The following is a 27,471-nucleotide window of genomic DNA, read 5'->3' as shown; positions in this document are numbered from 1 at the left end:
CATACGTCTTAACAAAACCATAACTGGTCAGTGCAAGTGACCGTGATGATTCTGTGTGGTGTAGTGTCGTGTCTGGTGGCTATGCTACATCAGCGAAAATATGAAACTCGATGCTGGCAAATATGAAACTCGATGCTGGCCTAAGTTGCCCTTTCGAGGGACAGATTAATTTAATGTCTCATGCCCCCTGCAGCAAACGGAGCGAGGTGCTACTGGACTCGGAATCTGGAGGAGTGAGACTCAAAACCCATATCCACCAAATGCCATAATGGCTTGAAATAGCGTACTCCATCTTTCTTCAGTCAAAGCTTTTGATCGTTCCTAATGAACTCGCCGTCGCTGGTACGCTAATTACGGATCTTGTTTCCTTCTATTTCACTTCATGAAACACCACGGATAATTTTGGCACAAAGTCTAATGATAAGGACCTATACGCCAACTCATGATCTTCCGCTGACGGCTAAATGCTAGCGATTAAGTTGTATTCATTTTCTAACTGACGTGAGAACTTGATGTTGAAGTTTTTCGAACTTCGTGAGTTTCGTTTCCTTTTAAAATGGCTCTGAGCACTATCAGACTTTACATCTGAGGTCATCAGTCCCCTAGAACTTAACTACTTTAAGCTAACTAACCTAAGGACATCACACGCATCCATGCCCGAGGCAGGATTCGAACCTGCGACCGTAGCGGTCGCGCGGCTCCAGACTGAAGCGCCTAGAACCGCTCGGCCACACCGGCCAGCCCGTTTCCTTTCAGTCTCCAGCAAAGAGAGCAACCATATATCCATTGTAATTTTTGTCTCAAGACGCTGAGACTATACCGTTCAGCTTTGGATAAAACGTTATCTAGAATTTCTATAACGGTTTTCACGAAAATATGTTTGAATTGTGTTGTATCATTGTCATCCTACGCGTTATTTTATGAGCACGTTGACGATTAGTAATTATGGCGGGTGTGGATGTTTGCTTTCTATACAGATGTGAGTTCATCAGTGTCATTCATGTCAGAGATTTTATGTTATATTGCTGTAATTTCATTTCTCCTCTGACAAGTTACACTTTAATTTTGGCCCCTAACTATTGGAGGCATGTATGTGAACTGAATTGTGTACATAAAACGGAAAATAGAATACTGACGGAGCGCTGGAATGTTTTCTCCTTATTTGTCCAAGTTGCTGTGCATGTACCATTCACGTTGCTGTCTGCTGCACTGTCCTGTAGCTGGTACGGGCACAGGAAAATGACGGAGAGTTGCGAGGCCGCGAATGAGCTCAGTATAGACATTGTACTACTTTCAGCGCTGCCGTGAACCAAACATAAGCGAAGCACTAATACGATCGCGCAAGGCCAGAGGGAGGCGTGGTGCGGCGCTGCGCTGCTGTATAAGTAAGGCGGCCTCGTAAATAGTGAATGGCTCGAGCGGCATGTGTGTGCGGCTAGCGGCCATTCCCAGGCCGATGTGTCCCTTGCCGCCCCGCCTGCTACATAATACACGGCACGCCCACAACCCCTACCCCCATCCCTCCCCTTCTCGTTTTGCTCAACGAGACACAAGTCTCCTAGCACAAATTTAATTTCCCATTTCCGGGATCTCGCTCGTAATGTTTTTCCACAGTGGCCGAAAATCATCTGTCAATCGGTTTACAGGCAGAGGCCATTCGTAGTTACTGGGTTATGCTCTTAGCGGTTAGCAGCAATGCAATACAGTTCTGCGATGCGGAACGTGTAATGTTAATAATAATAATGGAGAGTTATTTCTTGCCGAATAATATATACAGACACTTCATGCAGCCTTGTGCAGCATTCTGTAAGAGATCTTAAGAGACAGGAATCCAGATCCGAGCATCTGCAAGCCAGATTATAACGATCCTTGGCCCGGCACACTGGGTAGTAGGCCACGAAGTTACACACGTGTTGTTTCCCCGATCGAGGTCATACGTACATTCCCGGAATTACTTCTGGCAAATTCTAATATGTTCCCTGCAACAAGACTGCCGCTGGTATCTTGACTTATCGGTATTACACTGAGATAGTGCTCCATCTAAAGTGATGTTGGCATTGAGGTCATTAAACTCTAGTGTACCTAGTAAATTAAGATAATGTGGCGTTTCGAAGCGCACTCGCCCACAGAATAGAGAAAGTATGTTGAACATGTATCGAGGGTGATACTGTAAGTGAAGGCGAAGGTCGCAATGTGGCTTACAAGACGTCATCGTGTGACTTCTGGACAGTTTTCCAGAATAAAAAAAAGTAAAGGTTTCATTGAAGACAGAATGGAGGAAAACTAGTGTAGCAGATTTAAGGATTCAGCTTTCCATCGAGATTATTTGAGACGAAACAGTTGTTCGTTTAGAAAAATTTGTTGAGGGAACAATCGGAAAAGGGCTCCGAAAGAGGCCGTCCTGGCATTCGTACGAAGTTATTTAGGGAAACTATGGAAAACTAAAACCATGGTAGCTGGACAGGGAACTGATCTAAATTTCCACGATTACTAGTACAGTGCCGAAACGAAATGTATCATGGACATAAAAGTTCGTAGAGGGCGAAGTGAAACTGCTACCTTACAGATCCATGTTTTCCCTTTTGTAGCTCGGGTATTGTTTCTATCTGTAATTGTACATACCTACTACACTGATTCGAAAGAAATGACTGTTCGTATTAGAAAGGAGCTATTTGTTGTAGCGTATTGGTGCGCGTTTTTTCCCCGATCTTGAACTGTGTCGCTACGCTGCGGTAAGTTTCATCAAAATAGAGTTACTCAGTGGCAGTAGAGGAGCAGTTTACTGACGATCTGTTCTTGAACGCAGACGGAAGGAAATTAAAAAAAAAATGGAACTCCTGCTCAGCTTTGCGTAAAAAAAAAAGCAGTAAGTTTTTGCGCAGTGAAACGAACTTATACAAAATGTTTTGGTCTGAAGTGTGTGTGGGCACCAGTAATTAAACATATTTGGGAAGTACATGACATAATCTCGGTTTTTGCCTGTCAGGCTTACCACAGGACATTCGTTTTTCATTATCTCGATGCTGATTATGCGTCATACGCAAAAGAGAGATCAAATTTATACAAGCTTTCGCACCAACGTGTTCAGGGTGATTTTTTTCTACCGTGTGCAAACTCTAGTGATTGATCGTTGAGAGGATACGGGACAAAAAAGGTCTAATGAACTTAAGTCTGGAAATGCATGGTTTCCATGCTAGAGACCATTTATTCAGTCGTACTTTGAAATTGCGGTCTAATACGCGCTGTACCATGCAGCCACGGTTAATATATGCGTTGAAAATGGTTTCCATGTGCCTCAACACATGCGTGTGCGCGCCATAGCATGTTCTGTCTCTTATGTTCACTTCGGCCAAGCTGCATCCGAACAGCGTCAATGGCAGCATGAATACGCTGCTCCAGTGTCTCCACATCTGGAATGGGCTCTGCATACACGATACTTTCGATATGTCCCTATAACCAGAAAGTGTACGGGTTGAGATCCAGTGAACGAGCAGACCATGCAACTACACCTCCTCGTCCGATCCATCGACCAGGGAAGACACGATTGAGATTCGTCCGGGCGTTAACGGCGAAGTGGGCTGGAGCACCATCATGTAGCAAGCAGCCCATAACCCTTAGAATCATCAACGGCACGTCTTCGAGCAGGGAACGCAGAGTTACACTTGAGAACCGCCGATAGTTCCAGCCTGTTATGCGACGTCGATCACGGGACCCCGAGCTAGTGCAGCTCTCTTCCCTAACTGGGCTGCATACCTTCCCTTTCCACATCCCTCCCTGTCCCCGATCCTTCCCCCCCCCCCCTCCCCTCGCTCGTTCCCTTACCTCCTCCCTCTCTTTGGGAGTATGTTTTGTGCCTACGTCCGGAGACGGACGCTTCTGACTGTAAGACATGGTTTCTCTTCTTTTCTCTCTATATTGGAAAGTCTATCCTCACTTTGTCCTTCTCTTTTCTTTGATTCTTCTCTTTACCTTCTCCGCTGCGGCGTTTGAGACCTCTTCATTCCTTTTCTTTGTTCCTCCCTTTCTCTTTCTTTCTTCCCTGTGCGTGTCTGGGCCGATCCACGCGTAACAGGTGACGGGGTAACGCGTAATTCCCCGCCCCGGGTAGACAAGTAGGACACGAACGTACCCCCTGGTAAAGGCCAGGCCCAGGGAGGGGTGAGTACCCGAGCTGGTACCTTCTGAACGTGCCGATTAGTCCCTCCGTCCGTTTCTCGAGAGGTGTGACCTGAGGTGTGGACAATCACCTAAGGCGGGAGTGCCCTCAGAGAAGGCCCCCACTAGGAAGGAGCGCGCCATCGGAGACGCCGGTAATCATGGGGGATACTTTCGCAATGGTTTTCTCTACTTCTACAACTTCTGCACACAAGAGAAAGTTAGATCAGTCTCAGCCACGGACAATTCTTCCATTAGTGCCAAAGTTCCTAGTTGTTTCTCGGTCTGACGAAGATAGACTTCTCCAGTCAACCCTTTCATTATTCAGAAAGGTGTCGACGCAATTGCAGGTCCTGTTAAGTCTTGTTCCCGGTTACGAAATGGCACCTTGTTGTTAGAAACAGACTGTACCATCCAGGCACATAAATTACTTCGAACTGCACTGCTACACATCTTCCTGTCCGGGTGGAAGTGCACCGTAAGTTAAACTCGTCGCGCAGGGTGGTTTATAGAAGATCACTCGACGGATTATCCAATGAGAACATTCAAAATTACTTACCTGATCAGGGCATAACGGCCGTACATCGTCATGAAACGGGTTGAAAAAGAATTGGTACCGACCCATACTGTATTCTTGATGTTTGGCAGAGTTCAAATTCCATCAGACATTAAAGCAGGATATGAAATCATTTCAGTTCGCCCTTACATCACCAATCCTACGCGTTGCTATCGGTGTCGGCGGTTTAATCATACCAGCCAGCTGTGTTCCAATACGGCCAAATGTATTACATGCAACAGGGATGCCCATGAGGGTGATTGTACACCTCCATCGTCTCGTTGCATCAACTGTAAGGGCAACCATGCTGCTTCCTCTAGAAATTGCCCTATTTTTAAAGATGAACGAATTATTCAGGAAATCTGAGTGAAGGAAAAGGTGTCTACCTTGGTGCTCGTAAGTTATTCGCCAGTAGAAAGGCCACTATACTCCCAGCGGGTAAATATAGCACTGTCCTCGCCTCTCCTCGACCTACTAAGGAGGTAGCCACGCAGACTTGCGATCTCACCTTCAGCGCCACGGTCGTCCGATCGGCCAGCCCAAAGATCGCCCATTCAACCTCCCCACTATCACCCGCTCACTTAAGGCTCGGCCTTCATCGGCTCCAGCTAAGTCACGGGCCCCAAAATCGGACGCCTGGACTTCCAAAAAAGAGCCTACTCGCGAAGATTTTCTACGTACCCAGACCTCACAACCATCGACTCTTCCCTCATCTCAACGTCCTGCTTCCAAGAAGGCTCATAAGAAACGAAGTTCCTCTCCTCCTCCACCACAGCGTGTCTTCTACAGCGCCACCCAGCGGTATCCGCCCTCGGTCGTCTTCCGTATCGCAGAGACTCGCCGCTGGAGGCCGATCAACCAGCCGATCACTGGCGGCAGGAACTACCCACGAACAACCTATGGATCAGGACCTTCAGCTTCTGGCTGAATGCTGTTGCACGCTGTCGGCCGCCGGCTCTCAGCGGTCGTTGAGTTGACTGCAACTGTGGTGAGATTTTTCCCTTTTCTGTCCACCCTATGTCAATTATCCATTGAAATGTCCGTGGAATTGGCTCCAGTCGGGATGAATTGTCGATCCTCTTACGATCCTACCCCCCCCCCCCCCCCCTCCCCAGTCGTTTTCTGTCTTCAGGAAACAAAGCTACGTCTCCATGATCGCTTAGTCTTCCTTCATTTACAATCAGTCCGGTTTGATTTCCCCTCTGTTGGCGCCCCGGCACACGTGGGACTTAAGATTCTTCTCCAGGATACTGTCCATTATTACCCAATCCCCGTGAACAGTTCCTTCCAAGCTGTCGCTTTAGGTCTTTCCCTTTCTGGATACATCTTCTCTCTATGTACCATATACATTCCATTGTCCACACCAATGGCAAGAACCGATCTCCTTCATTTCCTTGGTCAGCTCTCCCCCCCCCCCCCCCCCCCATTTGTGTGCTGGGGACTTCGACTCCCGCCACCCGCTTTGGGCATCTCTGCGTCTTTGTCCAAGAGGCCCCGTATTGATTGACCTCTTCCACCAAGTGGATCTTGTTTGCCCCAACACTGGGAACCTACATTTTTGTCTGCCTCCACGTCAACCTTCGCTCATTTGGACCTTTCGGTCGGTACTGTTCAGCTAGCTCGGCGCTTTGAATGGTTCGCTCTTGCTGATACACGTTCGAGTGACTGTTTTCCCCAGGACCAGATGGCATCCACGACCAAATGTTGCTGCATTTATCATACCATATTCCGCAGTACCTCCTCCACCTTTAGAATGGAATTTAGACAGGCAGTACAGTTCCCAGAAGACGGCGGGAAGCTGTCGTCATTCCTGTCCTGAAACCAGGAAAGCGTAAACACCTCCCCTCTAGCTATCGCCCCATCTCTCACGAGTAGAGTATGTAAGGTTTTGGAGCGCATGGAAATTGCCGTTTAGGCTGGTGGCTGGAGTCCCGAAACCTTTTAACACCTGCCCAATGCGGTTTCCGAAGGCATCGTTCTGCGGTTGAAGATCTTGTTGCTATCTCCACTTACATCATGAACAGTTTTCTCGGGAAACGCCAAACGGTAGCTATCTTTTTTGATCTGGGGGTGGAGGGGGTGATCGGGTCGCCATAAAGCGCGCGCGCCCCCCCCCCCCCCCCCCCCCCTCCTTTGTTGGAATACAGGCATCCTCCGCTCACTGTTTTCTTGGGGCTTTCGAGGTCGGCTACCCCTTTTCATTCGTGAATTTATGGACAGAGCCCAAATTTAAGGTGTGGATGAACACTACTCTCTCCTGTACTTTCTCCCAAGAAAACAGTCTGCCCCAGGGGTCTGTTCGAAGTGTTGTGCTGTTTGCCATTGCCATAAATCCAGTTATGGATTGTCTCCGTCCCGATGTCTTGGGCTCCCTCTTTGTCGACGATTTTACAATCTACTACAGCTCTCAACGGACCAGCCTTCTTGAACGACGTCTTCATGGATGTCTCGATAGCCTCCACCCATGGAGCATCGAAACCAGCTTCCGATTTTCTCCCAGTAAAACTGTATGTGTAAATTTTTGGCGTCGTAGGGAATTTTATCGACCTTGCCTACATTTAGGCCCTGTCGAACTTCCGTTCGCGGACGTCGCCAAATTCTTGGGACTTAATTTTAGAAAACTGTGCTGGCCTCCCTACGTTTCATACCTTTTGGCTCGCCGTCTGAGACCACAACACCCTCCGTGTTCTGCGTGGTACCTCCTGGGGAGCGGACAGAATGATCCTCCTCCGCTTATATCGCGCCTTAGTGCGCTCTGAATTGGAATACGGAAGCATAGTTTACTCCTCTGCACGGCCGTCTATTCTTCGGTGTCTAGATTCTGTCCACCACCGTGGATTGCGTTTAGCCTCTGGAGCTTTTTACGCCAGCTCTGTGGGGAGCCTTTATGCCGAGACTACTGAACCTCCACTGTCCAGTAGGCGAGCTGTCCTTCTGAGTCGTTACGCTAGTCATCTGTCTTCCATATGACTGCTCATCCGATCCTTGCCCCGTCCCTTTTTTTTCCCTCTCTTTGGATTTAGGGTATGTAGGCCGCCCTTCCCCTCTACCACCACTAGGAGTCCGCTTCCGTCAACTTCTACATTCCCTTTCCTTCCAATTTCCTAAATCTTTCTTGACCAATGGGGCTGCGGCGCCACCTTGGTTTCGCCCCCGGATGTGCCTTCTCTGTGGCCTTTGTCAGCTTTCCAAGGATACCCCCTCCCCTCCTATAGTTTATCGTCAGGCATTCGCTCCTCTGTGTTTACCAATGGAGGCTGACACATTTATTTACACCGACGGCGCAAAGACCACGTTTGGTGTTGGGAGTGCCTATATTATTGGCGACAACCCTGTTAGATTTCGGCTCCCCGACAAGTGTTCGGTTTTTCCGCGGAGCTTTACGATGTTCTCCAGGCTATCTAATACATCCGTCGCCATAAGCGGATACAGTATATTAAATGCTCGGATTCGCTCAGCTCTCTTCTCAACCTGCAAGCTCTTTATCCCGTCCACCGGATTCAGGACTGCCTATACATGCTCCACTTGGGGGGCGTCTCTGTGGCATTCCTCTGGATCCCAGGGCACGTCGGTATCCGCGGAAACGAGTCAGCCGATATAGCGGCAGAGGCTGCAGTCTCTCTTACTCGGCCCGCCGTTCGCATGGTTGCCTTTGCCGATCTACAGAACGATTTATGTTGTCGTGTTGCTCTTTTATGGCACACACATTGGTCTGCACTTCCCGATAATAAATTATGGGACGTAAAACCTGTTCCCTGTGCTTGGACCTCTTCCTCCCGGTCTCGTCGTCGGGAGGAAGTAATTTTAACCAGACTCCAGATAGGGCACTGTCTTCTTAGCCATTTGCGTATTCGTGGCAATCGTCCCCCGGCTTTGTTCCCACTGCTCTCAACGGTGGAAGGCGAGACACCTTTTACTCCAGTGCCCCTATTTTATTCTACTGCGCGACCTTTTACAGCTGTCGCCTGATCTATCTTCCCTTTTAGCAGACGACACACGCTCAGCCGATCGCGTCCTTGAGTTTCTTGAGTTTATTAGTGTCAGTACGATGACAACGGCCATTTGAAGCTCTTTTTAGGGGACAACAATCCCCCTTCAATAGCAGTTATCTCGGATTTACTTTCGTTTTTAGTTTCCCTCCTTAAAGAAATTCGATCCCATTTCTGGCGATTTAATTTTTTTTTTTTTTTTTTACTAAGCCACAGAATGGGCGCTTACGACCGTTGCAGTTTTGCGCCTTAAAACCGTAATTTAAAAAAAGGTTAGGCGACATGGAAGGAAGACCGGTCCCAAAATACGGTCACCAGTTATCTGGGCCCACACATTCCGGCTGCACCGTTGCTGATGATTCACGGTCGCCATACCACGGGGGTTCTGCATACTATCCCACAGATGACTGTGTTGTTGAAGATACCACTCCGCGTAAATGTGGCCTCATTTGTGAACAGGATGGGTGACACAAGACCCGGAATAGTGGTTGGCTGGTGAATAAACAAGTAACAAAACTGTTCCCGGTGTGGAAAGTCTGTCGCTAGTAAGCCATGCGCACGCTGTAAGTGATAAGGGCAGTAACAATTGTCATAGAGAATGTTCCGCACGGTCGTCTGGCTTACCCTGTACTGGTGGGCCAACTGCCTGGTACTGACACGGTGCTCGCCTACCACAGTGTTAACCACATTTTTCTCCAAGTCTGGTGTCCCAACGTTTCGGGTACGTCCTTCATGATTTCCTGCTTTCTGAAATGACACTGTCTCACAAAATGGCGACACACAGCCGCAAACATTGAATGCTGTGATTGTTGTCGGCGGGGACCGGTCTCCTGATACAACTCTGCTGCCCGCCGCCCGTTGCAATTTTTCGGTAATCTCTGGAGTCAAATACTGAACCATTGTGTACAACGCTGTATCACATCAATTGGAAGGTGAGTCAGCAAGAGAAGTGAATCGGACACAACATTACCAGTTACTATGGCAGTAGATGGCGCTAGGGCACGACGTATGAGGAACAGTACCACCCTGCAGGTGGAAACCATGCCTACTGTAATTGTGGCTGCATGGTACAGCTTTTATTATAGCGCTGTCTCTGTAACAAAGTGTGATGGAATAAATGGTCTCTAGTAAGAAAACCATGCATTTCCGGACACAAATTCATTAGAACTATTTTGTTCCGTATTCTCTCATCGATCAATCCCTAGAGTTTGTACACGGTGGAAAAAATCACCCTGTAGAATAGTTCTTCGGATTCCTAGGTCGAAGTGTGATGGTTAGATTCACTAAGTTTCGTTGCCACGGAGTGGCCAGGAGTGTTACGAATAGATACTGATTTTTGAGATACGGTGCCATATTCCAGTTGCCACCGATAGTGATAATTAGCCAGTGTTGTTCACTCTTGGTTCAGATTTCAGTTAGCTATCACTTTGAGTCTGAATAACTTAAATAGACCAAAACAATAAAAATATGTAGTTAAGATCAACAATTGTGGTCTATACGATGATATATATATATATATATATATATATATATATATATAAATTAGGGGAGGGGGAGGGGAGGGGAGGAGATGGATAGGTACGTTGGATGGCTGGTTGGCGTTTGTGAAATTCTCTGTAGGCCTCACTTGCCATAGTTCGGTAAACAGAGACAATGCTGACAAGTTGAGAAGTCTTTGATAGGTGCGGCCCAAACATATCAAATTTTTTCTTATCTATCGCATACCGCAAAATAATGTCAGAAAGCGAAAAGGCAAGAAACATACGAATTGTATACAGTTTCTCGCTACGTTTCTCATTAAGCAGTTATTCATTACGGAATGTCGTATACAAGGCAGTGTAGTTGAATCGTGCTAGCTCGAAGCAACCAAAAAAAGCTAAAAGCTGTTTACGTTGTCATTCTGTTGCTCCAGTCGTCAGACTTCGAAAATAGGGCGTTTCCTTTAGCAGCAATTATCGTTTTACCATCTGAAAACTTGTTTTTTGTTGAAATAATATGATTATAACGTGAGGTGAAGAGCTGAATTTGAACAAGTTTTTGCACTTGAATGTTAATTTTCCTGGTGATCTTATCTAGGGCTCCACATCGTTACCATTTGTGCAGGTTTCTTTTGCAACTGAATACTTGGATCTAGAGAAGGGCCATTGATTGTATTTCTTTCTTCTGTCCGCCTAAATGCCGGTTGGAAGGACACAGCGACTCAACCGGACGTCTGCAAGACTGTCCTGCAATAACAGCAAGCGTTGTATGTCAATGGATGGATGAAGTCTGAAAATATTACAAATGGAAAAATTAGTGCTACAGAAGGCAATGATGTTCATCTTGTTGCAGGTGGAGCTGACGTCCCTGCTGGATCGCAAGGCGGATCTGCTGCGCTTCAATGTGGCGGTGCACCGCTACCACACAGACACCGGACACCCGGCTAGGCTGCTCAAGGACGACGTGGCCGAACTCTACCGCGTGTGGGACGACATCGTGCAGAGGTAAGTACACTAGCTAGCTCCCAGCCTGCAGAGGCTAGCCGCTCCTATTTATTGGTTGGCTCAAATCGAATTGTGCCTCCGACGAACGAAGGTAACATTACGGTGGACCGACGTAACATTTCCTGACACTTTCAAGAACAAATCGTCTTAAAGGACGCGTTTTTGAGTGCTGTTCGGTTTAGAGCTGCAATTAAACTGCGTATTTTCACAACACGCAAGATTAAGTAAGGAAATTATCAAATACGGCACTGGAGCGTCACGAACATGTAGCCAGCATAGCCTTGCTCATATCAGCCAATCACTGCACGGGGTACGAGACTTCATACAGACCTCTCTCGGGGCTGACGAAATATCCAGGCCCTGTGGCCTGTCATAGCACGTGACACTAGATGTCTTAAACGTTGCAGCGACCGTCTCCAGCGGGGGACGAGTTGCTATTTGAGACCGCTGTAATACTTCATAGCTGCACGCTTAAATAGACTCACGCTCTCGATAACAGATGACAGAGTTAAGGACTTTATTGGCTAACTTTCCGTTGACATACTGATTTCCCGCACGTAGCCGCGCGTTCGCGTTTTATGGCGGACAAGACGAGTGTGACGTCAAAAGTTCGTTGCGGTACCCTTATTTCCCGTGGGCCCCGGATGTCGCTGTCGACAAACGTGGGTGGAAGAATTTAGTGTATGTTCACCAGCAGTATGATAGCTTTGTATGGAATCACCTCTTATTATGGCTTTCGCTGGCAAATCATCGCTTGTCCTGAGCTCTGAATGGCTTATAGAAGCAAATCGAGGAGGCTTCATTTTGGATTGTGTGTTCGTGAAGCTGAAATGCCGTGTAATATTTTCGTATTTAAACCTGTGTATTACGATAATATGGTGTGCGAATGAAACATTGCTGTATCCTGAAGCTTAAGAAAGAGCAGGGTTTAACGCTCGCTCATTGACCAGGTGAATTATGATTTGTTTATAAGAATTCAGTATCATTACCATAAGGCCGATGTTTTGGAAGGAAGAAAGAGTAGGGTTGACGAGGTCATTAGAAGAGACATAATGCAACCTCGGTTTGATGAAATATGTCGGTCATGCTCTTTGAAACAAACCATGCCGGCATTTAACGTAGGGAAAGTAACCTTTGTTATCTGTGAAGGTTATACTAAGCGTGATTTGAAATTGAAAGGGCCTTGCATAAGCCAGCCGCTTGTCTTACTGCAGAGGCTGTATGTGCTTATAACAACGAAGTTGTTACTGTTTCCAGCGTTAGAGATGTATGGGGAACAAAATGTTCGGCTTAAGCCAGTCTGTATCTCTTGTCTGTCTGTCGGGCTAAGTATGGACCGGGAGGCGTGAATCAGTGTAGAACGTACAACCCACAACCCGAATAGCATAAAGACATGGTACGCGGCTTTGGGAGAGAAAACGGTGGTGGTCTGTATGGCGACCCACACAAGGATTACAGTCTGTTCTTACCTTCTTTAAACCAAACGAAAAGTTCTGCTCAGTTGGTGCAGTGTCAAGATGGCAGCTCAAGTAGCAGGCGATAAATGCAGAGGGGTGAGCCGAGCATTAGCATGCAGACGAATGGCGTGTAATCCGGAGTGACCGGCCGCAGAGGTCGGCTTATTGCAGCTCGCCTGCGCAAATATTGACCCTCCCGGCGGCGTGATGATCTCTCAAGGCGCCCCGGCGCCACAAAAATTGGCTCCCACGGCTCTCCCCCTGGCCAAATCAAAACAAACACGAGGCTGTGTAGGAGCTTTCTTTCTGCACCTTACACGAGACGTGATAGGGGAACGTCAGTTGTTGTTGGATGTTTTTACTGCGCCTTGCCTGCTAAAGTGTTACTAAAATTGCGTCCTCTCGTCCTTGCCAAGTCTCGCAATTGAGTTAAACACGCCAAATTCTCCACTTAATATCGATTTGCGTTGGAATTCACCACTAAAAGCCACACACACTTCAGAGGTAGAGTTACTGCATCTTGCTTTCACGTTTAGTTGATTGCAAATGGTGACTGAGAAACAAACTAAACCTGTAAACATGTACCTCTGTTGGCCTGAAGTGAGTGCAAAGGAACTTCAGATTCATGTAATTTTTGAAAACTGGTCAGTGATAGGAAGAATTGAATATCTCTCTCTCTCTCTCTCTCTCTCTCTCTCTCTCTCTCTCTCTCTCTCTCTCTCTCTCTCTCTCTCCCCCTCTCCTTACTGTATGAAGTTCCACAGACAGGAATTTGTATAATCTGTTCTTCATAGTGTGGACATTTTATTTATACTTTCATTAGTGCTTTCTTCAACAATTCAGATCAGCTGGTCAGATGTTTGCTTACAGATTGCTGCAACCAAAGCTCTTTTCACTTCAGCCACATGTTGTTCCATTCATCTTGTAATATGAGGATGCTATGTTGTGACTGTCAGTCCAAACACAGGATTGATGCAGTTCTCCACCCTAGTCTATTCTCTTGCAAGCTGCTACATTTCTGCATAAAATTACATTCACTTCAGCTTGCTTTTATAGTCCAGGTTTGGTCTCCCTCTACTACTTCTGCCTCTATACATCTCTCTCTCCAATACGAAATTAACTACTTCTTGATACCTTAGTGTGTGTTTTAATCATCCTGCCTTTAGTCAAGTTTTTCACTAAATTCCACCCCCCTCTCCCTACCCTCATTCAGTTTCAGTTCATCATCATTAGTCATCTGATATACCCATCTAATTTTGAGCAGCCTTCTGTAGCACCATATTCAATAAATGTTGTATTCTCTCCTCAGAACTGCTTATTGTTCACTTTTTACTTCCATAAAATGCAACAATCCAGGAAAATATTTTCAGAAGAGACTTCCAAACTCTTAAATTTACATTAGATGTTAATAGATTTTTTCCTTCTTCAGAAAAAACTTTCTTACTGTTACTTGTCTGCATGTCATAATCTTTCTGCTGTATCCATGTCGGTTATTTTTCTGTCAAAATAACAAAATTACCTTCTACTTCCAGAGACTCCTTTCCCAATCCAATTCTCTCACCTCACCTAACTTAACACCCTCAAGGCTTATTATCTGTGCAGTTACCAATATATTTGCAAATATGTGTCCCATAGATGGGGACAAAATGTCACAGAATAGTTGTACAAATCTACCACAACCTCTCAGCCCAGAAGTTTTTACTGAAGTGCAATAGCCACAGCAATATTCATAACTGCACACCTAGCATGCTAATTCACAGTTATTCTTCTGAACCATTAATGCTTTTTGTATTTCATAAAATTCTAGACTTAAAGAAGTTAATATTGTTGAAAGTCCTCTGACTCTTCCGATGTAATTTATTACAGTGTGAACAGGCCACTACTTTTATTGTAACATCAAAGACAATAGTGATGTTATGTGTCAATGTAACAATGGCTTGTGGCAAAATTTTGCATTTTGTTTATGAGAAGCAATATTTGACTTCCTAAGTAGTTATAACCTGCCACCTTGATTTGGTAGGAACCCTCAAACGAAAGACCCCAAGTCAATAAAAATTCTTCCAATCCATATGTGGCATACAGCAAACCATTGCTTAACAGTATTGGTTAGAAACAGTCTTGGTTGCAAATCAATAATTACTTCTGAAGCCATTGTGGCTTACCAATGCAGTTCACATAAATGCATTTACAGCAGTGTAATTCAAATGTAAGTTGCCATATTTATATACACAATGATGTATGGATTCCTGCCGAGGAATATCACTCGATGGATGCCAGAATGAGTTCGCAGTAAAAGGAAAAAATGGCAAAGATGGTTGCTTGCTTCCAAGGATAGTCCCAAGTTTTATGGGTGTTGTTTTTAATATCTTTGTCACCTCTGTGTGCAGAAGATAGTGTCACATGGATTTCATTCTTTATTTTTATTTTTAATGGTCTAGTTGTTATTGTGGACATTACATTGTTTGAGATTAATTTCACATTTTCTACGTTTTACGTAAATTATTGATTTGGGATTTCTCTGTAATACTTCCTCCAGCAGCTAAATATCAGACGTGACTAATGGAATTTGTATAGATGCTGGAGACGGAGGGTGGCAGTGTGTGGCTCCCTCAGCAGCATTGTTGTTTTGGAAGTATACAACAAAGCCAGTTGATTTGCAATTGCTCCTGTTACAGTAGTTTTATTAGTTGTGGACAGCTGGAATATTTCCTTGACTCTGTAATTAGTAATTTGTTTCTGGCCATGAAGACTAGGATTTAACTGATTTAAGGATTCTTTGGTCTCTTCCTCATGTTGTACATTCTTTGAAAAGCCACTTCGCAAACTGTACAGTGAATAGTTAATAAGTTCACACTCATCACTCTTGCAAGAAAGATTTGAGGATAATGTTTTGAGATAATTTGTTATGCCTATTGTCCATAGTCATTAGGTAAAGAATGATAATTTTTGGTCTCTCTCTTTCCAGTGCTGCTTGTGCCAAATATATTCATTTTTGTAGAGTTCGTAAATGAGGACGACATGACATTGGTAGTTTCAGTAACTTCCCAATGGTGTTTATAAATATGCAGCAACTTTTGAAGATATGGCATTCAACATTATCCAGAAAACCATCAAAACTGAAACAGTTATGTTATTCCGTACTGTTGAGTGCTCTCATCTTTGTATTACATGCTATTTGCAGAGAAAACTTTTTGTAGTTTACTTTGAAAGTACAGAATACCCATATAGTTCAAAGCTCTTGTGGCTATCTTGACAGCGGATGTTTTTAAGTGATGAATGTTACCTTTATAACACAGAATATTGTCACCAAGAAATGTGGTGCAAAGAAGTGAGAAAATTCATCTTCCTGTGATGTGTCTTGTATTACGTTATTATAATGCTCTTAGATTTGTACAAATGATCATTATGTTGAGAGAGAAATGTCATCTTTTTGGATTGGAAATAAATTCATATGACTGTTTCTAGGAGACCTAGTTGACGTGATTGGGTAGCAGGGTCTGAGAGTTTAACATCTAAGTATTAAAGACCATTTTTCAATTATAGTTGGATAGGAATACACTGTTGTTGTTGTTGTTGTTGTTGTTGTTGTTGTTGTTTTAATTTTATGTTGTGTTTGGCATGTAACTTCAGGTAGGGGTTTTGTCATATTGGAATTTCTTAAATCAAAACTGGGCCAAACAGGAACTGTGTAATCCCTGTAAGTCACACACAGTGTTTTATAGTGCAGAATCAATTTTATATATGCTGTGGGGATGGAGTTCCAAATCAACAAGAGGTAGATTTGTATTGGAACACTTTTGTTGATTTTGAAGTGAATATTGTCAACATTAATTTGAATACAACACACAGGAAAGTAAGTGCAAGACATCGTTACCTGATTCCACACTCAAGCTCTCCTCATTTGGCTTTCCATGTTGAAATCGTTAGTCAGAAGTATGTGAATAAATGTTTGCACAAACTGCTCTTGTCTTACATTAAAAGTACCTTCAACACAGTTGAACATTTTGAAGTGGACATCAGAAAGTTCTTTATTCAAAATGTAAACTGTCTGTTGATCAGAGCTATTCCGGAAAAAAAAAGCAAGATTAGGTTTTAACATTCCGTCGAACAATAGATCTTCTAGAAACTGCACATCAATTCAGATTCAGGAAGGATGGCAAAGGAAATTTGCCATGCCTTTTTTCAAAGGAACCCTACTGGGACCTTAAGCAATTCTGAGAAACTATGTGAAACCCAAATCAGGATGGCTGGACTGGGATTTAAACTGTCATCCTTCCAAATGTGAGAATACTGGGTGCTATGTCAGTTAGTAGTGCTGGCTGGAAAATTCAGTGTAATTACACTTCTTGTGGGTTTTCTTGTATGCTCTGAGATGCAAATATGGAGTGAGAACAATATTTAGTAGTAGGCTTCATTGCCATATCGGCCATTTCAGTCTCTTATATTTTGTAGAGACTTCTCTTCTTCAGCCACCTGTAATTACAGTCATACTTCAACAGCTGGTACTATGTGAGTTACAGTTGTGCCTCAGTTTCATATAAACACCAGTTGTCTTTTGGTAGGCCAATGACAAGGACATCATTTACCTAGTATCTCTCAAATCAGAAAGTACTTCGCTGTATTACTAACTTACAATCCATGTTCAAGAAACTTGTGCATTAAAATCTGCATCACAACCAAGTGTTCTGCAGTAATCATTTCAGTATTTGGAAGTATGCTGGGAATATGTCAATTTTCTTGCAGTAGACTTGTGTGACTGACACGTCAACTATTCTCAACTATTGTAGTAATTTATGTTTTAGTATTTAATGAGTGACGGGAGATTTGTGGTGGTTCTTGCAGTTAATGTTTTATGTTAATAATTTTTCACTTTACAGGGTTACTCAACAACTGGCAGTATTGCAACGAGCTGCACAGACGTGGCAACAGTTTGACACAAACATGACAGAACTGCAAGGTCTACTGTGCAATGATCGAATGACATTACATATGCTGGATGCAGCTCTTCGTGGAGGCCAGCTGCAGCCTGAGGTGGCTCGTGTGCTGTCTGAGAAGCAAGAAGCACTATGTCAGGTCAGGCCTTGTCGCCCATTATGTCTGGCCATTATTGCTACTGCCTCTGCCTCTCTTCTCATAATTATTACAGTCTTATGGATGTGGTTCAGTAGTTTCACCATCTGGTCATTATTCATATCTTAAATTGTAGTGGCTCTGAATGTTACCAATTACTGTGGAGTGGCGAGCAATAAATTTTGAGAACGCACCTGCATGTACCTGAGGTTGCACATCTTGTACATTCAGTAGTTTTCAGTTGGTTTTTTTAATTATTATTGGAATCGTTGTGGAGGATATAATTTCATCTTATATTAGGAGTGAAAGTGTAGAAATATTAAGTTTGATATTTATCTTTGCTGAGTTTAATTGAGAATATTACTCAGTATTGTATCATAATGCTCAAGAGGACTCTCAGGAATTTGCATTGGTAGAATTGGCTCCAGTTTTTAGTCTGTTTCACCAACTTTTGTAGCAATTTGAAAGAGGAAGAACTTTTGCTGTCCCATATTTTCAAAGTAATTGCACAAATGGTATGAATGGGACAGTGATGCAATTACCTCTTTCATTTTTCAGGTATGGTTTAGATAGTGTTTACACAGCACAAAAGTGTTGACATGGAGGAATTATGCCACTCTTGCCATCTAAAGACATCTAAAGTACAAAATTAAGGGATTTCACTATTACAAATAACAAATTTTTCTACATCCATGTAGGCACTAACTGATATGAAATACAAATGGTAATGAACATTCTGATAAGGTTTTGAGTGGAAATCTGGGTTTTAGTCTTGTCTTTTTTCGAACTGAAGTGTTTTTGCCATACCTCTTTCATTATTTTCTTGTCTTTTGTGTTGGTGCTTCATGAAATTTTTGTTTGGTTACAAGAAAATATGAGATTGCAGATACTGTTACTCTCATGTAAAAAACTCTATGTTCATTCTTGTGATCCAAGACTACTCTCATAACATCTTACCAACTGACTTAATGTCACAGATCTTATGTCAGAATGCTTCCCAAAACTTGACAGCAAACACATAGCTAAGAAAGTTGAGCAGTTGGAGGGTCTGTTTCTCAGAGAAACCTACTCTTCTTTGGCAAAAATGCAGTATAAACTTGTTGTGATAATGGAGTTAGCTGTTGTTTTAAGAAACTCTTTATAATGCCAAGACTTCGATTCTGTGTCATACTTGTACAGTGATGGGTGGCGGGACTTAATGGAAGCGGTTCTCTGTGACTGTTCCAGCTTACAACATCCTGACTGTATTGCTACAACTAAAATTTTGGGATGAAACATTTTATTTGAAATATAAATAATGCCACAGAAATGTTCTTAGAGAGAAGTCAAGGATCTGGGAAATTCTTAGATGTAATGCACTGAGCAGAGAATTTTAATATGATCTGAAGCTGGAACAGACAATGCACCTGCTGTCAGTGTAGAAGAAATATATATCCTGACCAAAATTTTTATGCCACTGGAAGAAAGTGGTATCAGTTTGATGCAGATATGACTGAAGTGTTCTCCATTAACCAACTTCTGCCCCTGTGAAACAACCTTGATTACATTTCACCATTTGAAAATTATGCTTAAGTAGTATATTGCTCTCAATATAAAGTTTAGTGGTCTGTGTGTCACAGTAATTCACTACCAACCTAAGATTGTATTGTTGAATGAAGAGAGAATTTTCTTTCAGCATGAGTGGACAAGGTTGAGCTTATTGCCATAATAGTGTGGCAAGCAAGTTTTCGTTCACCTACTGTGGTCATAATTGTAACATGCAGGTTCTTGTTGTTAGTTTTGTTATTGTCGTTGTTATTACTATTGTTTCTTAAAAGTTTGTTGAATATATGAAACATGTACATCTGAGAATTTAGTTCTTAGTAGCCTGATAAATCTTTTGATTGTGTAATTTTGTACAGTACCTGATGTTGCTACCTTGCACAAGTGATAGAAGAAATATCATCCTCTTTTACTTCACCTTATCCAGATTTACAGTGTAGAATAGTCGTTATCTGTCGAACTAAAAGGTGATAAAAGAGGGAAATTATAGATAAATAAACTTAAATAATCAATGGAATGTTGAGGGGAAAATACTGTAACCTTGAATTTAATATGTCTGTACAGTAAAAGGGAGAAAACAAATTTCTCATTAAAACTTAGTATTGTGAGCTGCTCGTATTAGACAAATACTGGAGTATCCTGCTTGCAGTATATCATTTCTATTTTCACTCTTTATGTAAACAGGCATAGTACACTCCATTATTAGGCAGAATTAATAATTCTTTGTAATTTCATACAACTAATGAGTATAAATCTATTCACAAGAAAATTTAATGTGCTGGCAACTGATTGAAGCAGTGCTGATGTTTTCAATAAGTAACAAGGTAGGTGGAAAAATGAGGCATTTGATTTCCTCTATCTGCATGTATAAAAGAAGCTATACTTTGCCACTGTTAGTGAAATGAATCTCTAGAACTTGCATAGTGACACAAGAATTCGTGAGTCAGTAACTGGAGGAACTGGAAGTTAGGCAGCATCATCTTGATTTTTTGTTTTGTTTTAGTGAGAGTTCTTGCATGCTGAAACAGTTGGCAGCACTGTGTTAAACTATTGTGCATTGATTCGTTGAAACTCAAGATATTTGTTAATGCTTCATTGCATGGTGTTTTATGTTTGCATGTTGTTTGCAGTTTAGATGTGTTTTAAAAGTGAACGCTCTCATCACTATGCAGTTCATGTTAAATTACTTAAACTTGTACTTACTAAAGAATGTACTGTATTAATAAAGGTGTTTATTTAAAAATGTTTCTGTTCAAATATGCTTATCACAACCCTTTAATTCTTACATTACCTAACAATAATAAAAGTATTAGCAAAGAAGATAAACTTAAAAAAAAAATCTTTCATTCCCTTGATAAAATAGAATTACTCAGGACCACAGTCTCAATAATCCATATGAGTAAATTTGCAATACAAGAACAAATAGCTTATTTTTGATTTTATACACATTAGTCATATTGTGTAGTTATGAAAAAGAAAATTCTGAATGCTTCACAGTGTAATAAATGTAGCTTCTGTGAAGCTGTTCTATTGCAAAAAAGAGTTTGTTTTAGGTTGATGTGCAAGTTTATATTGCTGAATATAGGTGAAATTTGTATCTAAATTAGAGAAAATGTAGTAATCTTTAAATTCCATCATTGGTAAATTCTGATCTGGAGCAATTTTGTGATTTATAATGTAACTTACTTCATATGGCACAAAGGATTGTGATAGTGTTGTTAACTGGTTACATATTCCTTGATTTTGCACAGAAGCAAGCATGGCAAATATTCTTCCATCGTCATTGAGTTATAATTCATAAAAAAACAGACAAAGACCGAAAATGCTTTACTTCCCATTTTACTATTAATTCTACGAAAAGAGGTGATGGGAAAGTTGTTAAATAGGGCATACTTACACATAAGCCTGGTGCATACAGTTTTCTAAAATGACAGCAATGTGCACTATTACAGAATTTCATGTTCTACTTGATCATTTTCTAAAGAGCCACAGTGCGGCAGCTGATGATTATCGTTTAGATGTATGTTGAAAGGCCTCAGTTGTTACTGATACCAGTTTTGTCGCAGCAGTCCGAACCAAGCATAGTTAGCAGATGATAGTGTGTTTAGTGTGCCTTTGAACCAGTAAACAAAAGCAGATGTAACCCACTGAGTTAAAGATCACAGAAATTTTGTATGTATTTGAGTTTTAAGTGGTTTTAATTTGATGATACGTTCAATGAAGCTCCTCTGTTACAAAACACACAGCAGCTATTGCATATGTCATTATTATTACAAGTACCTAAAAGCCTCTTTGCTACCACTAAAAATGAATATTTTCTTAGCTGAAAAGTTTTGTTTTTCCATTTAACACATCACCAGTAGTTGCATTTATGTCTGATTTCTGCCAGCTCATTTTTCATTAGCTGCAAATATGGATTTCAAATACCTTTAATAATTATAAAGCACCTATGAACACTGTGACAACACAAGTGAAGTATTAAAATCAGATCTACTTCATAAAGTTTAGACAACAATGAATAAATTGCCAACAATGTCTTCTTCTTCATTTTTTTACTTTTCACGGAAATATCTAATTTAAATCTTAAAAATGGAACTACCAAAACATTACGTGCTGGAACAGATTGACACAAGGCTGTCAGTTTCACCTGAACTGCCTCCAACACATTTGTCCATCCTTGATTGTTCATATTCATCACCACATTAATAATTATATAAATTGATGGCAACTTCCATGATGCCATCATTTGTCCAATACAGTTTCTAAGCATTTCACCTTATTATGACACTCTGTCCAGGACTGTGCAGTGATGGATTGAAAGGGAGCATCTACCCAGTTATATTGTGTTCTCAGAAATGTCTCTTAATTTTTGAGAAGGTTTGGCAAAATTCATTCCTGAAACCATTTTTTGAAATTAATAGAACTCATTTGGCCATAGTAGTTGCTCTGTGTAGATCTAGCCCAGAACTGTAGCTGAGTATATCTTAGAAACACATTTTTGGAACCATACTAACAACTGTAAGTCCTTCTAAAGCACTTCTCCATGTTGTAACACTATCTATTTATTTGTGTTGCCAGCATGTTACATACAACATTGTTATTCAACCCTCTCTTTCATCTCCACTAGGAATTGGGAATACAAGTCTACAATGTCTTTATGTTAGTTTGTTTTGCACTTTTCTCCACAAGAAACCCATTGACTTTAGTACTGCATCTCCATCTAATCTTTTCTTGTAACACAGGCAACAGTTTCCTGATGCACAGTACAACTTTCTGTATGGCATAAAATTCATCTATGAAATCTTGTATGACATGCTTGTTGAAGTCATCTAACTCATATTTTTCCATCAACTCTCCTAAGGAAAGAAAATGGAAGAGACCCTGTAGATACAGTGAAACCATTGTACACTAAACCAATTAAAAGTACTATATATCTCACAATCTATGCAATATATGGTTGTACTTCTCTTTAAAGTTACTTGGCAATACTCTAAAATGTATTCCAGACTGTCTTGACCACAAAAGCATTTATTTTGTTGGTAACCAGTTTTGGTCACTATTTTACCATCCTCAGACCTTCATACCAAGGTCAGGCAGTTGATGTTCATGGAGTTGAAATACCCTCTCCATTCATCGCCACTGCCTACCATCATGTTATGAGAGTCTGACGATGGTCAAACACTGACCCAAACTAGTTATTCTCAAAATAAGTGTTTTTGTTGTCAAGACTGTGTGGTATCCATTTTAGAGCACTTGTAGCCAGACTTCTGTTTCTCCACGAGAAATGTTCTAAAAAATTACTGGTTTGGCTGTAATCAAATACACACATTAAAATAATTCTCATGGATAGAAAAGTTTATTGAAGACTGTGAAATAGAATAATTACCTAAACTAACCTCTTCTTCTTTCCATGCATTACTGGTGATTCACCAGGAAGTGTATTACTGAGCTTCAGGAGCCTCTTCATGCTGGCCATATTTTTTATTTTGTAGACAACAGCTCCCTTTCTAGACATAGCAAGTGGCTGTAGTAGCTTGTTCTGCTCCTTCACAGTGTCGCAGCATGTTACCACATTTACCATTATTCTGTGACCTTGGCTCTGAATCACAGCTGCCTTTCCATGAATGGGAGTGGAAGGATTTGAAGCTGTTACCCTTCATGAAGCAGCATCAGACTCATCAGTAGATTACTTACATGTTACAGCTTGTCACAGTGGAGTTAACCTGGAAATGATATTTCTACAACAACATTGGCATACTAGTAAATGTTGTTTGAAGCTAAGGAGTAAGTGAGTGAATATTGTTCCAAAGGCATACACAATCTTTCAACTTGTAATAAAACAGCAACTTCTATCAGTCATCATGCTATGGCTCTTTGGAAAGTGAACAAGTAGTCATGTAAGCTTTGTGAATCATAGCTACATCAGCGATTATCATCTCCTAATTGCAAATGAAGAAATAAACCATATTGAAGTATGTCAACAGAAATGAGAGTTTTATGTAATATTCTATGATCTGTTTGAGCAGCTATGGATAAATTGTGAAATATAGTTTGTTATAAAGAGTTTTTGCCTATTGGAAGTCATTACTCTCTACAGTTTAATAAAAAAACATCCTTGCAAAAACAAAACTTAAAACAACACTTTGAAGAGTAACATGTTTCAGAAACAGAGAAATATAGAAGTTAAATGTATATTCCCATTAATTGAAAACTGTGATTTGGTCAACATCATTATGTAATGTGATTTTATTTATTTTTACCTTGTAAAGAAGGAATCAATTCTGGATATGTCACAAAGACTGGTTTAACATGTCCCTGTGTTTTAGTCATAGTTCTACTTTTACAGTCTCTGGTCTTTACTACATGCTTTTTGTATTTATGAACATTAATATAAACTTACAGATTTAGACCTCTTGTTATGTTCCTAAATAGTCTTGCTGCATGCTCTAACATTCTTCATCAAATGGTGAACTGTAAAAAAGGTTGCTAAACCCTTATCCAGGTCTCTAATAGTGTTCACATATTCACTGATAATGAGAGAGTCGAGGTTTGTGACGTATACATTCGTGCTGCCACACATTAATAGAGAAGACGGGCATATTACTGTAGTGATGCTTGTGTTTAAGAACTTAAACCAAGAATATTATTTTCTTTTTCTGTGCCTTTTAATGTTGCCAAAATGTTTCTACAGCAGCTTTATTGCATGGTGTCAATGTTTTAACACACTTCACATAAAATGTGGGATATGGGCATCAGCTTAAACTTCTGCTTCTAGCCTTACACCTAGAATGTTTGCTTTTGTTGTTTGCACTATGGGAAGCAAGATACTTGCATGTTAAATGCAGAAGGTTTTCTTTGCCACTTAAACCCTTCATTATATATCATTAAATTGCATTGAGGTTTGGAGATTTTAGATTATGTGTAAAAGGTGAAAAAGAAAACCTGTTACTTGTATGGATAAGGTTCATATTGTTAATTCGCTGACACCAAGAGCAACAAATTCATAACATACCTTATTTGCTACCAAGCAGGGTGGTGCAGTGGTCAGCACTCTGGACTTGCATTAGGGAGGCCGATGGTTCAAACCCAAGTCCCGCCATCCTGATGTAGGTTTTCCATGATTTCCATAAATTGCTTCAGGCAAATGCCAAGATGGCTCCTTTAAAAGGATATAGCTAACTGCCTTCCCTAAACCGATGGGACCGATGACCTTGCTGTTCGGTCCCCTCCCCCAAACAAACCAACCGACCTTATTTGTTAACCATGGGATGAAGACTATTTCTAAATGCAGAAAAATGGAAAACAGAAATAAGAACATGTTGGACATTTTTGTATCAGGCAGTGGTTACTGAAGTTTATAAATTCCCTCTGAATTTATATTAGTCAGTTAAGGTAACGTCTTGTGCATGCTCTTCAGAAGTTCAGCTTGTGTTTTCTTTTATCTTCTATCATTAATGTAAGTTGGAGACTTGTGGCTTCATTTTTTTTCCAGTCAAGGTACTGGTATCATTTCAACACATTGTAGTTTTATGCTTTCCACCTACTACTGATACATCATCACTGCCCTTTTTCTTTCCTTCGACAATTTGGCAGCACAATTACTTTCCACCATTGTACACATTTAATTTCCTGCAAAATAGGCTTGTGTTCAGTTACTGTATATGCTGTGCATGGCACAGCTAATTGAGGTGTAACTTATATAGTAGATTTGGTAGGAAGATAAAATACCTTGTCACTTAATACTTTGTACTTCCTTTGTGAGAACCAGCCGTTTTTAAGATACAACACAACTATACATTATACTTTGAATAGATTTGCAAGTAATCCTCCCATTATGAGTGAAAAATTGGCAGTTGTCACCTGTGTATTGCCTGTAAGCACTGTTACATAGCCTTAATATAATTCTTTCTTTCATCTGTGATGCTGGGTCAATTGAGTTGTGAATCCTGTAGGTGTAACAGGAACCACACATGGAATCATGACTGTAGATGATATTGGGTTCCTTACCCAATGAATGAATTGTCAGGATCTCTCACTATTTTGTCACTTCAGCATATAATTTCATTTTTATTTTTTTTTTTATTTTTGTGACATAATCTGATGACAGTCTGCTGAAACACATTATAACAATTGATCTAGAAAAATAAAATGCAGCTGTAGTGAGTGCATTATGATAGCTGACTTTTATGAAGCCTTTGTTATATACAATTATTGGGTCATTGTTGATCAGTCCAACTGATGTGTTTGCAAGGCCACTTCTTCCTTGGCTACATATCTTCAAGCAATGTATGATACACTGTCGTAGCTGCACCACAAAGTGGATTACACCTGTCAGTACAGACTATCTGTTTTGTGTCTACACATCCACACTACAATAGCATACCTACTGCCCAGGAGAAAATAAACATTGGTGACTTTTTTGTGCAATGTGTACATAGTTACTAACCAAGATAAAAACATGCCATTTGTAATAATTATCATAGGTGTAAGAGAGTAGACTACTGAAATAATATATGCAACAGAATTCTCTTTGAGCCTCACCCCTCTCTCATCTCTCTTTCCTGATACCCATTCCTTTAGACATTCATTCTCTCATTTATTGACAGCTGCCTCCTTTACTCTGTTTCCTCTTCTATGATGCACAGTACTGCGTAATGTGTGTCTAATCATTGGATTGTACACAGTAGTATTAATGTGTGTTACCTCAGTCAGTAAGAACTGACTTTATGGAAGAAACTAAATTGGCCTTAAGTCCAGATAATCTTTCGTTTCATTGCTCTTGTCTTCATTAGTGAGACCACTGTAATAACGATTAGACAATGCTCATTCGTACCCAGTAATGTTAGCTGAAAAAATGATTTGCCTGTTACTATTAGTCCTAGATACTGGTAGAGAAGATTATAGTATATTCTGTTGCTTGAGTTGAGAAGAAAAAATTACGATAACCTTGCATTACTTACGCGAAGTATTCATTTCCTGTGCAACTACACCCCCAGCTGAAGACACCAAAAGGCATCATCAGCTGGATGCAAATATAGCATCCCAGCAATACAAATATACAGTGCAATGCTGAGATTACGACTGGTAGTTTTTGAAATATTTTTAAATTTTACTTATTAAGTATTTGTCAATATGAACCAATTGTATGAAGATCATAAAACCAATGTCAAACACTTTTATATATTATACACATACTATTAAATGCGTATGCTGGATAGAATTTTCATTGATTGACTTTTGGTGTTGGTTAGAAATCTCCTGGTGGTTGTAACTATTTTATAACATAATAATATTGTTAAATGCCTGAGGAAATGGCAATTGCTAACCTGTTAGGAAAATGTCTGCCATGATAGTCTAACGGTTCATTGGAGTACTTGATCTTCACTATATACAACAACAAAAAACTGAACAGTCACAAATTAGTGTAAGCCTTCAGTAATGGTAAAATCAAATTTAGTCACATTTGGTTTGAAGGTCTTTGTAGAAGTAATTAAAAGATACCACTTAGATTTGTTACAAGTATAGCATATTCATATCATGTGAGTACCATTGGAAATTAGGCCTGTAAGAATGCGATACATGTGCTAAAACAATATCTGATGTGAGTTGATTTTGTGATTATGGGCACATGTTGCACTAAATGTTGTACCTGTGGCAGTATTATGCATTATTTATTTATACTGGAAACTTTCCTGAGATGGTATTCAATCTGACAACAA

General features: G+C 41.1%; 1 protein-coding gene across 1 annotated transcript in view; it reads left to right on the top strand.

Moving 5' to 3' along the window:
• Window positions 1–20,477, top strand: part of LOC124554950 — a 645,803-nt gene extending 625,326 nt beyond the window's left edge. The window contains exons 20-21 of the mRNA XM_047128648.1: window positions 11,032–11,183; window positions 17,518–20,477. Of these exons, the coding sequence (XP_046984604.1) occupies window positions 11,032–11,183; window positions 17,518–17,839 (474 nt within the window). The 3' untranslated portion in view covers window positions 17,840–20,477. The remainder of the gene's footprint in view (window positions 1–11,031; window positions 11,184–17,517) is intronic.
• Window positions 20,478–27,471: the final 6,994 nt, after the last annotated feature.

Source organism: Schistocerca americana, chromosome X (assembly GCF_021461395.2).
Source record: "Schistocerca americana isolate TAMUIC-IGC-003095 chromosome X, iqSchAmer2.1, whole genome shotgun sequence".
Taxonomy (NCBI): Eukaryota; Metazoa; Arthropoda; class Insecta; order Orthoptera; family Acrididae; genus Schistocerca; species Schistocerca americana.
This window is presented reverse-complemented; position numbering and strand designations above follow the sequence as displayed.